The sequence below is a fragment of the Anolis carolinensis genome, unplaced genomic scaffold (assembly GCF_035594765.1).
Source record: "Anolis carolinensis isolate JA03-04 unplaced genomic scaffold, rAnoCar3.1.pri scaffold_7, whole genome shotgun sequence".
NCBI lineage: Eukaryota > Metazoa > Chordata > Lepidosauria > Squamata > Dactyloidae > Anolis > Anolis carolinensis.
Genome location: NW_026943818.1, coordinates 21233492 through 21246179, shown reverse-complemented (window position 1 = coordinate 21246179; position 12688 = coordinate 21233492). Strand labels below are relative to the sequence as shown.

At 42.6% G+C, this 12688-nt stretch overlaps 1 protein-coding gene across 2 annotated transcripts; it reads left to right on the top strand.

Moving 5' to 3' along the window:
• The first annotated feature begins 531 nt into the window (after positions 1–531).
• On the top strand, positions 532–12386 carry cryba1 (crystallin beta A1). Of its 2 annotated transcripts, XM_008120328.3 has the most exons (7): positions 532–686; positions 1510–1592; positions 2903–2967; positions 4539–4657; positions 10174–10315; positions 10416–10558; positions 12031–12386. In XM_008120328.3, the coding sequence occupies exons 3-7, from the start codon at positions 2923–2925 to the stop codon at positions 12176–12178; spliced, it is 597 nt and encodes a 198-aa protein (XP_008118535.1). In that variant the 5' UTR covers positions 532–686; positions 1510–1592; positions 2903–2922; the 3' UTR covers positions 12179–12386. The 2 variants fall into 2 exon arrangements, with proteins under 2 accessions (XP_008118535.1, XP_003227214.2); XM_003227166.4 differs by lacking the exon at positions 1510–1592 and having other exon boundaries at positions 543–686.
• The last annotated feature ends 302 nt before the right edge of the window (positions 12387–12688 follow it).

Genomic DNA, 12688 nt, shown 5'->3' with positions numbered 1-12688 from the left:
CCTGATAGCCTTCAGGTCAGCAACCCAACCTTCAAGTCACGAGGCTTTTATCCCCTAGGCCACTGGAGGCTCCAACAATACAATAAATAAATATGATAAATCTGAATGTATACATCATATTTCATTGTCACCTCTACAATATACAATTTACATTTAATATGTGGGGCTGATTGGGGTAAATTGTAGATAATAATAATAATAATAATAATAATAATAATAATAATAATAATAACAACAACAACAACAACAACAACAACACAGTCCTAGACACTTGGGAAGTGTTCGACTTGTGATTCTGTGATAGGAAATCCAGCATATCTATCTTGTTTGCTGTGTCATAATATAATAATAATAATAATAATAATAATTTTATCTCAATTGCCTCTCCTAATGTATAGTGTGACCTATTGTTTGTGTAGGGAGAGGGAGTTCTTGCTGTCACTGCCAGTCTGGCCGGAGGGGATGTTTTGGACCCGTTCCCTGCCAAGAATGTGACTTGGACCGCAGAGGCGAGCGGCCAAAATCTCCCGGGGATCAAGAGCGGCTCAATGGCAGAGAATGCATCGTGCTGACTCCAGCTCAAACGGTGCCCAGTCCCTGTCTGGACACTGGCACTATATAAGCCGAAGAGGCCGGTCCAGAGGGTACGCGGCTCATGGAGGAACTGTCGGCATTCAGCGAGCGAGGTGAGAGCCGGGCCCAGCGAGTAGGTACCTCTCCTCTGACCCCTTTGGCAGCCTTTAAGAGAGGACCCAGAGGAGGGCGACTCAAAGGAGAACAAGCCCTATGAGGAGCGGCTGAAAGAGCTGGGCATGTTTAGCCTGCCAAAGAGAAGGCTGAGAGGAGACATGATGGGGGCCATGGATCAAGAAGTGAGGGGAAGTCATAGGGAGGAGGGAAGCTGCCCTGGAGACTAGGACGCAGAATAATGGCTTCAAACGACAGGAAAGGAGATTCCACCTGAACATGAGAAAGAACTTCCTCACTGTGAGAGAGAGCTGTTCACCACCTAGAGTGTGGTGGAGGCTTGTAAACAGAGGCTGAATGGCCATCTACCGGGGATGCTTTGAATGCGATTTTCCTGCTTCTTGGCAGAATAGGGTAGGAATGGATGGCCCACTGGGTCTCTTCCAACTCTAGGTTTCTATGATCTATTGTTCCATGGGGCATTTGCCTCTCAGTGTCCCAAATATAGTGAACAGGGAGGCTATAGGGTATTTGGGCACCCAAAAAAAGGTGATTTGTTTTTGCAGGAATGGCTGCTATGGGGTTCTGCAACACTCCAAGGTCTCTTAATGCCCATAAAATATTCAAAGCCATCGATAGCCATGTTAGTCGGTTTTGACATAAAGAAAGGAACCTAGTCTTATTGTCGAGACTGATTTGGACAAAGACATTTCTAGCATCAGTTTGGAAGGATTTCACTCCCTTTTGCCAGATCCACCAAAGCTTGAGTCTCGGAGGCGCAACTAGATTTATTTCCATCTTTTTCTTCCCATTTCAAAACAGACTTACACATCTGTTTGCCTTGAGAGGTTTTCAGCTAGCAGTGAAGACTCCCCTGTTCCTTCCTGTTTTTAACAGTGCTTAAGGTTGGTTTATTACATCTCTCTGATTTTACTACCTAGAAAAATATTATAATCCTCTGCTCGTTTTTTCCTTAACGATATTGGAGCCTGAGCTTGATGATTTTTTTTTTGTTTATGATTACCATTGCAGCTTTATTGTCTTTTGAGCCCAGTGGGTGGTGAATGGGAGCCGTTTAAGTAAATGAATAAATACTTTGGGGAAGACAAATCTCCCCTTCGCCATCATCAAACAGTCCTGAACAAAGAAACGGCAGCGTCAATAAAGACGGGACTTGAAATGTTTGAACAAGGGTTGTCTAATGATAGAATATGTGGAGTTGACTTTGCATACGAAGTATATAACAATCTCTTTTGCACAGTCTCTTTGTAACCCATAGATACATAGATTGGGAAACCGAGGCCAAAATAATTGTTACTCCTCTGCCATCCCATTTTCCTATTTACAACGTCCCAGTGTCTCTCCTCCTTCCACTCTATCCTTGGCTTAATTCAAACCATCAAACTACAAAATCCCAGGATCACATGGTGATTAAAGTGGTATGGAACGGCCAGGCTTAGCACAGCAGGCTAAACCGCTGTGCTGCAGAAAAATCCCGCCGATTGAAATGTTGGCAATTCGAGCCCGGGTCGGGGTGAGCATCCACCATTAGCCCCAGCTCACCTGACCACCTAACAGGTCAAAAGCCAAAATGCGAGTAGATAAATAGGTACATCAATCAAGAGGAAATCTCCTTGGCATAGAAGATGGAGCAACAGCACCCCCCTGTGGCCGGAATCGAGCACAGCCTCCAAGATGCCGGAAATAAGATGAGAAAAACTGCCTTTACCTCTGTTTGTATTGTCTGTCCTTGTTAACGGTATAATCAGCATTGAATGTTTGCCGTATGTGTGTTCTGTAAGCAGCTCTGAATCGCTTTCAGGGTGAGAACAGTGGGGTATAAATACTGAAAATATATAATAATAAATATAAATAAATAATAAATATAATAAATAAAGGCTTGTTGAGGAATCCTTAGGAAATTTACCTCGTTGTTTTGAAGGAATTGTTGCTGTCTTCTCCTTTGAAGTGAGGCCGGAGAGAAGATCAAATCAGTATGGGTTTCCCGTCAACTCGGCCATCGACTTTGGTAATCCCATTCATTTTTGTAGGGTGTTCTTAGAGCAGCAGACTCAGAGATGGTTTTGCCAGTTCCTTCATCTACAATGTTGCCTTCAGCACCTGGGATTCATTGATGGCCCATCCACAGTTCCAGCGTTAACGCCACTTAAAATAATCTAATTTCTCTCTCTTTCTTCCTCTGCCTTTTGCTTAGATTTCACCTCTGTCGCCAAGATGGCTCAAACCAACCCACAACAGGCACAGTTTGGTCCCTGGAAGGTACGTCCTGATGAAAACGATCACATTTCGGGGTACACGGGAATTGAATAGAGCTTAAAATTATGATTGTATGAGCTTGGGTACTCGGTAAGATTGTGGGTGAACTACAACTCACATCAGGCCAGGTGAACCCCAGAAAACTCTATCAGTACTTAAAGTTTGTTATGTTGGGCAAGTTTGCTCTGGATGCATCATCGGTGCAGTTCAGTGTGCTCTCAATATAATAATAATAATAATAATAATAATAATAATAATAATAATAATAATAATAATAATTTATTCTTATATCCTGCCTGATCTCCCCAAGGGGACTCAGGGTGGCTTACAAAGGGACTATGCCCAAACAATATAAAAATACAACAGTAAAAACAAATCCAAACACAGCAATAAATACATCAAGCTGTAGGGTAAACTACAACTCCCACTATGGTGAGTCAGTCCCCTCAAATCTCTCCAATAGGTTGAGGTAGTCATGGGGGTTCTGTGTGCCAAGTTTGGTCTAGGTCAGGGGTCCCCAAACTAAGGCCCGGGGGCCGGATGCAGCCCATCGAAGCCATTTATCCGGCCCCCACGGCACAAGGGCAGAAGGGGGTTGGGCTAAATGACCCAAGGGTCTCTTCTTCTCTTAAAGCTATTATTATTATTATTATTATTATTATTATTATTATTATTATTATTATTAGAAACACAACAAGATGAGTCCACAGCAGACACTCAGCTGGTTGTTGTATTGGATCATACGTCGGACACCTCCCAAGTGTCTAGGACTGTGTGATGTATCGGCGAATAACGCGTGCAGATTCCAGTAAGGTGGCCTTCTGTAGCTGGCAGATGGTAATTTTGTTAGCGCCGATTGTGTTTAAGTGCAGGTCAAGGTCTTGAGGCACTGCACCCAGTGTGCCGATCACCACTGGGACCACCTTGACTGGCTTGTGCCAGAGTCTTTGTAATTCAATCTTTAAATCCTCATATTGTGTCAGCTTTTCCAGTTGTTTCTCCTCAATCCTGCTGTCCCCTGGGATTGCAGTATCGACAATCCATACTTTGTTTTTTAACACAATTGTGAGGTCAGGAGTATTGTGTTCCAAAACCCTGTATTATTATTATTATTATTATTATTATTATTATTATTATTATTATTATTAACATTGAGGCTGGGTGGCCATCTGTCAAGGGTGCTGTGCTTGTGCTTTCAGTGCATAAAGGCAGAAGGGGATTGGACTCAATGGCCCAAGGGGTCTCTTCCAACCCTCTTTATTATTGTTGTTGTTGTTGTTATTATTATTATTCATTATTATTATTGCTCGGTGGCCAACTATAGTCCGGCCCTCCAACGGTCCGAAGGATTGTGAACTGGCCCCCCGTTTAAAAAGTTTGGGGACCCCTGGTCTAGGTACATCATCGGTGGAAGTCACCGATTTCTCTGGTTGTGGCTGAACTACAACTCCCAGAAAGGAGGGCCAGTTCTCCCCAAACCCCTCCAGTATTCAATGGAATAGGCTCAAATAGTCCCTCTCTTTTTTCTGGGTTTCTATTGCAAGGCCTTGAAGTTCTTTCTCGCTCCATTTCAGATCACCATCTACGACCAAGAAAACTTCCAGGGCAAGAGGATGGAGTTTGCCGCCTCCTGCCCCAGCATCATGGAGTGCAGCTTTGACAACATCCGCTCGTTCAAAGTGGAGAGTGGCGCGTGAGTAACAAAGCCTCCCCAAAGCATTAAACAACAGAGAGCAGTTAGAAATACAGTAGAGTCTCACTTATCCAACGTTCTGGATTATCCAACGCATTTTTGTAATTAATGTTTTCAATACATCATGATATTTTGGTGCTAAATTTGTAAATACAGTAATTACTACATAGCATTAATGTGTAATGAACTACTTCTTCTGTCAAATTTGTTGTTAAACATGATGTTTTGGTGCTTCATTTGTAAAATCATAACCTAATTTGATGTGTAACAGGCTTTTCCTTAATGCCTCCTTATTATCCAACATATTCGCTTATCCAACATTCTGCCGACCCGTTTATGTTGGATAAGTGAGACTCTACTGTATATCCAGATGGAGGAGCAAAAATCTCCAAGGGCTTCATTCTGGGGATGAAGAGTTGAAAGATAAGAAAAGAAATGGAAAAACACCCCTAAGAATATAATTTTGCATCACAAAATTATCTTGCCCTTTTATTATTGCCTGATCTGAGGCATTCTTGTACTAGCGGTACTAGTACATTCTGGTACAGTAGAGTCTCACTAATCCAAGCTAAACGGGCCGGCAGAAGCTTGGATAAGCGAATATCTTGGATTATAAGGACTGATCAAGGAAAAGCCTATTAAACATCAAAGTAGGTTATGATTTTACAAATTAAGCACCAAAACTTCATGTTATACAACAAATTTGACAGAAAAAGTAGTTCAATACGCAGTAATGTTATGTTGTAATTACTGTATTTACGAATTTAGCAGCAAAATATCACGATATATTGGAAACATTGACTACAAAAATGGCTTGGATAAGCGAGGCTTGGATTAGTGAGACTCTACTGTACTAGCGGGTTCTTCTGACCAGTTGTTGGTTAACTCCTTGACATAACCTCAGTGTTCACCCCAGTTTAAGGCTCTTCCCATGACGTTGTAGCACCTTAATCTTCCTTCTTGTTTACAAGTTCCACTCAGTGCACTTTGCCCAGCTCATTTTATGTTTTTATTGCTGTGTCTTTCATGTGTTTTATAATGATCGTGATTTTTAATGCCTTTTAAATTTACTTGTGTGTTTTCGTAAAACCGTATACTGTATGCTGGTTTTATATCTGTAAGCCGCCCCGAGTCCCTCTGGGGAGATGGTGGCAGGGTACAAAAATAAAATTATTATTATTATTATTATTATTGACTCTTCAGTGCTATGCATCGATTCATTTCTAATACAGTAGAGTCTCACTTATCCAAGCTAAACGGGCCGGCAGAACCTTGGATAAGCGAATATCTTGGATAATAAGGACGGATTAAGGAAAGGCCTATTAAACATCAAATTAGGTTATGATTCTACAAATTAAGCACCAAAACATCATGTTATACAACAAATTGGACAGAAAAGGTAGTTCAATACGCAGTTTTGTTATGTTGTAATTACTGTATTTATGAATTTAGCAACAAAATATCATGATGTATTGAAAACATTGACTACAAAAAATGCCTTGGATAATCCAGAACCTTGGATAAGCGAGTCTTGGATAAGTGAGACTCTACTGTACTTCAGACAGAAAGAGTGTCAAACTGTCAGCTTGTTAGTTAAGTATATTAAGCAGTAATCATGAATACAGACCAGTTACAGATGGGGAAATCTAGGGAACTGTTTCATATTCGTGGTGGCAATTTAGCAATGATTGTAACCCAGGTCGTTTTAATAGCAATGGAAAAAAGGTGGAAGGTGGGATTGTCTCTTGCCAAGTAACAGAGCAATTAAAGCATCCTATGGGGCAGGGGTCCCCAAACTAAGGCCCGGGGGCCGGATGCGGCCCACCAAGGTCATTTAGCTGGTCCCCGCCCTCATTTATAATATAATATTTTTATATCAGTTTTAATAATATAATATATTGTATATACATATGATATTGATAATAATATTATCATTTTATACAATATAATACTAATAATACCATATAATAATATTAATTATATGTTATATATTACATATAATATTACAGTATAGTGGTATAGTTCAATATAGTAATATATAATGCTAATATCGTGCTATAATAATAATAATAATAATAATAATAATAATAATAATAAGTTTATTTGTATCCCGCCACCATCTCCCCCAAAGGGTACTCGGGGCGGCTCACAGAAATATCAAATACAAAACAATAACAATATACAATACATCAATAAACAATAACATGCACCAATTGTAATATTTGCACATTAATCAAAAAGAATAAAAACACACTTATTAAATACATAGAATTTTAAAACACTGAGGTTGTAATAGTAGATTAGCAAAGTGCACATCATAGGTTGTAAACTCAAAACATAGATAAAGTGCTATGCTAATAATATAATATATGGTATATAGATACAGCTGCTCTAAGTCCCCTTCGGGGTGAGAAGGGCAGGATATAAATGTAGTAAATAAATGTAGTAAATGAATAAATAAATAATTTTAGACTTAGGCTCGCCCAGCGTCTGAAATGACTTAAAGGCACACAACAACAACAATCCTAATTAACCTGACTATCTCATTGGCCAGAAGCAGGCCCACACATCCTATTGAAATCCTGATAGGTTTATGTTGGTTAAAATTGTTTTGATTTTTAAATATTTTATTGTTCTTTCATTGTTATTGTTGTTGTTGTTGTTTTGCAATACAAATAAGATATGTGCAGTGTGCATAGGAATTTGTTCGTTTTTTTTTCCAAATGATAATTTGGCCCCTCCACAGTCTGAAGGATTGTGGACCGGCCCTCTGCTTTAAAAGTTTGAGGACCCCTGCTATGGGGCCTTTACTTGGGGATTCCTGCCTGAACTAGATCTCTTCCAAGTCTGTCATCCCATCTGGAGGTGTCTGATGGACTTTGCAAAGCTGGACAGAAGTGCCTCTATGAGCCAGAGTCCCGTGACCAAAGAAGGCAGGTCAAGAACTCTGCCCCCAACCAACCACAAGGTTATATTTAGGCCCAGTCATGAGAGTGGAATTATAGTGTCCTCCTAAGCCGCTCACTGCCTCAACCGCCTTGCTGCGGGAGGGAAGGAGGGGCGACAAGGCTCCTTTAATTTTTCACACTAGCTTGGGTACCTGGCGTTGCCCAGGTCATTAGAAGAAGTCATTATTTTATTTAACAAAATGCATAATACCTAATAATATTACCATATAATGATATAGTACAATATAGTAATTTAATGCTTATATTGTGCTATGCTAATAATATATTGTATGTATGTTTGATTTATAAGCCGCTCTGAGTCCCCTCTGGGGTGAGAAGAGCGGGATATAAATCTCTATATATAAAAGGGTAATGAAATTTCGGCCTAGGACAAAACAACAAAACTACACATCCCAGAAACACTAAACTTGGCAGCACAACCCCTCATCCATGCCTCTATGTTCATACAACAAAAAAGAAAAGAAAAATGAAGTCCTAATTAGAGGGAGAGGAATAATTGTTTTTATCCCATTGCTGCCAGTTAAAAGGCTAAGTTCCGCCCACTTGGTCTCCTGGCAACCCATTCAGCCCAGGGGACAGGCAGAGTTAGGCCTCACTTAGGCCTCTTCTGCACTGCCTATAAAATACAGATTATCTGATTTTAACTGGATTACAGAATATGGCAGTGTAGACTCAAGGCCCTTCCACACAGGTACATTTAGAATCTTATATTATCTGCTTTGAACTGGATTATCTTGAGTCCACACTGCCATATAATCCACTTCAGTGTGCATTTTATACAGCTGTGAAGAAGGAGCCTCATATAATCCAGTTCTAAGCAGATAATATAAGATTATCAATATAATATGTAATAATTACTTTGATATAATAATACTGAACAATATAATCTCTAAAATCATGACAGTAAATAAAGAACAACACTCTGAAAGCATAAGCCACAGCAATGCATGGCCGGGCAAAGCTAGTGTAGTTAATAAATAAATGCATAAGGTTGTGGGTGTGCTACAACTCACATAATGCCAGATTAACTCCCTGAAACTCTATCAATACTTAAAGTTTGTCATGTTTGGCAAATATGCTCTAGATGCATAATCAGTGGGGCTGAGTATGCTTTCCAGCCACAGGATGAATTACAACTCCCACCGTGTTGGCTCAGTCCAGTCAAATCCCACTAGAAACTGAAGACCTGGTTATGCGAGCAAGCATTTAAAGAATAAGTCTTTACTGGCTTCGACTGGTCTGGAATAAAGGTTTTTGTACAAGGTCTGGTGGACGAAGGGCATAAGCACTTTGCACTATTTTAAATTTTGTATATTGTATATTATAAATGTTTTAACTGTTTTAATGTTTATTTTATTGTACTATGGTGTATTGGCATAAATTGCCAGTCTGTAAGCCGCCCTGAGTCCCTGCGGGTGAGAAGAGCAGGGTAGAAATGATAGAAATAAATACATAAATAAATAAATAGTACGTTCAGTTGATCATGGAGGTTCTGTCTGCCAAGTTAGGTGCAGGTCCATCATTGGTGGGGTTTGGAGTATTCTTTGATTGCAGGTGTACTATACATCCCAGTAGCTACAAAGCCAATTCCACCCCAAATCCACCAGTATTCATATCTGGGCATATTGGGTATGTGTGGAGGTGAGAGGCTGTTTGTGTAAGTGGATACCTCTGCCACACATACACATACAGATTTTCAATTTTATTATGTGTATATTATGGCACCTCCTACCAACCTAGCAGTTCAAAAACATGCCAATGTGAGTAGATCAATAGGTACCACTCCGGCGGGAAGGTAAGGGCGCTCCATGCAGTCATGCCAATGGCCACATGACCTTGGAGGTGTCTACGGACAACGCCGGCTCTTCGGCTTAGAAATGGAGATGAGCACCAACCCCAGAGTCAGACATGACTGGACTTAATGTCAGGGAAAACCTTTACCTTTATATTATGACACAGTGTGTTAAAGCGCTGAGCTGCTGAACTTGCAGACCAAAAGGTCCCAGGTTCAAATCCCGGGAGCGGAGTGAGAGCCCGCTGTTAGCCCCAGCTCCTGCCAACCTAGCAGTTCGAAAACATGCAAATGTGAGTAGATCAATAGGTACCGCTCTGGCAGGAAGGTAACGGCGCTCCATGCAATCATGCTGGCCACATGGCCTGGAGATGTCTATGGACAACGCCGGCTCTTCGGCTTAGAAATGGAGATGAGCACCAACCCCCAGAGACGGTCACGACTGGACTTAACGTCAGGGGAAACCTTTACCTTTACCTTATATGAGAGCCATGCGTGAGTTGGGGCCTTTTACCCTAGCACTTAAGATCTGGCTTTTTACTAGAGCTTTTGATCTATGTTAATTTTATCAATATTTGTATGTATGTATTTTTATCCTTTACAATTTAGCTTGTAAATTGCCTAGAGCATCTTGGATGGAGGGCGATTAATAAGTAATTAAATGATGACGATGATGATTATAGATAATGTGTATAGATAGATGACCCTATACTTTTCCAACCCACGATCCATGCCTGCCTCTTCTTTACCTTTAGGTGGTTTGGTTACGAACACACCAACTACTGTGGGCAGCAGTTTGTGCTGGAACGTGGTGAATACCCCCGGTGGGAGGCCTGGAGCGGGAGCAACGCTTACCACGTCGAGCGGCTGATGTCCTTCCGCCCCATCAACTCCGCGGTGAGTCCAAAGCACTCCGGTTGCCTTTTCCCCCCGAGGGCAAGGTCTTCGGCCGCAGGGCCTTAGTCTCATCGGGCGTCCTTTCCTCCCGAACCTGCAGAACCACAAGGAGTCCAAGATCACCCTCTTTGAGAAGGAGAACTTCATGGGGCACCAATGGGACCTCCAAGACGACTACCCTTCTCTGCAGGCCATGGGATGGGGCAGCAACGAAGTGGGCTCCATGAAGGTCCACAGTGGCGCGTAAGTAGGGGACAGGGCCATCGGTCTAATGATTTAGAACAGGCCTGGGTTTCTTTTAGTAAGGTTTGTTTGGAGCCAGTTTGCCACCATCTAATGTGGTTGAACTCTAGTCATCCAAATCACAAGGCAGTGTCCCTGATACAGTTGGACTCCAGTTCCCATTAGCCCCAGTTAGTCTACCTTCGTTGGGATGATAGAAGAGTGGTCCATGCGCATCTGCAATGTCCAAAATGCCTTTATGGAGTCCATAGTAAGAACAGCTGGGATCCACAGACCTCATTAGCAGAGAAATGCAAAGCCAAGAGTGCCCCCTGCTGTCTCCTCAAAAAATGTCAAGGGTTCAGTCTGTGTTCAGCCAGGCCTTGAACTATTGCATCCAGGGATAAAACAGGGTCCCTTCTATGTCCTAAGCAGCATGATATGGGTATATTTTTGAGCCAATGTGTTTGGAGTGGGCTAGAAACTCAATCAGGGATGAAACACGGCACCCTCCATGCTATCCTCTCCACCAACCTGGTTGATCCATTATTCTATTTTATTTTGATTTGATTTTAATTGTTAATTGAGTTTTGATGGTCTATTGCATTGTTTGCTTACGGTAACTGTTTGTATATTGTCGATTTTACTGTATTTTATCATAACATGTTTTAACTGTTTTACTTGTTTGTATTTTCGGGCTTTTGTCCCATGTTAGCCGCCCCGAGTCCCAGTTACTTACTTACTTACTTAGGAGCCTCCGATGGCCTAGGGGATAAAAGCCTTGTGACTTGAAGGTTGGGTTGCTGACCTGAAAGCTGCCAGGTTCAAATCCCACCCGGGGAGAGCATGGATGAGCTCCCTCTATCAGCTCCAGCTCCATGCAGGGACATGAGAGAAGCCTCCCACAAGGATGGTAAAACATCAAAACATCCAGGCGTCCCCTGGGCAACGTCCTTGCAGACGGCCAATTCTCTCACTCCAGAAGCAACTCAGGTTGCTCCTGACACACACACACACACAAATTTACTTACTTGTAGGGCTCAGGGATGCCAATCAAGCCAAGCACTGTGGCTCTTGGCATCGGGTTGCTGTGAGTTTTCCGGGCTGTATGTCCATGTTCCAGAAGCATTCTCTCCTGATGTTTTGTCCACATCTATGGCAGGCATCCTCAGAGGTTGTGAGGTCTGCTGGAAACTAGGCAAGTGGAGTTTCTCCCACCCTATAGAAACCCCACTTGCCTAGTTTCTAAGAACTCTTGTCTGTTGGAAGCAAGTGTGAAAGTTGCAATTGGCCACATTAATCAGCACTGATTGGCCTTTCAGCTTCAAAGCCTGGCTGCTTCCTCCTTGTGAGAATCTTTTGTTGAGAGGTGTTAGCTGACCCAGATTGTTTCAAAGAATTACTCTTGGCATCCTTTGTCAGCAGTGATGTGCCTGGCACAAAGGGGGTCAGAAACGCTTCCCAAACCAGTTCCTTCTGTGCCTCCCTCCCAGGTGGGTGTGCTACCAGTACCCTGGCTACCGCGGCTACCAGTACATCCTGGAGTTTGACCACCACGGCGGGGACTACAAGCACTGGCGGGAATGGGGCTCCCACGCCCAGACCGCCCAGATCCAGTCCATCCGGCGGGTGCAGCAGTAAGGCCTTCCTGCTCGCCTCTCTCTGGGCCCTGGGGCCGCTCTCCACCACCAACGCCGCCGCGTGCCGATGCCCAAGGACCCCCCTGGCCCTCCTTGCCCTCCATGGGGCTGAGGGGCCTCCTCTTCCTCCTCCTCCTCTCCTCCTCCCAGGGCCCGCTTGGCTGCCACAGATATGAATAAACACCTTGGAAGAAACCGCATGTCAGGAACAGCGCTCTCTGTATCATTATTGTCAAAAGGAGTTTCTGGGGGAGTGGGCACTACTATATCTGGGTTCAAGACATGAGCAGATTTTGGTCCAGGCAAAACCCATGCCTGGCTTCAAGGGAGCATGACAAGATTTAGTTCAATTACACTACGCAACACATTTCATGTTCCTGGGTTACAAATGTCATTTCCCTGATCGCTTCTAGCATAAAAACATGGAAAAGGTCTGCTATGTTTTTGCAGGAGGAACATCCTGCAGCACATTTTGCTCTAGTTTTCCAATGAATCTCTCATCCAAATCTCA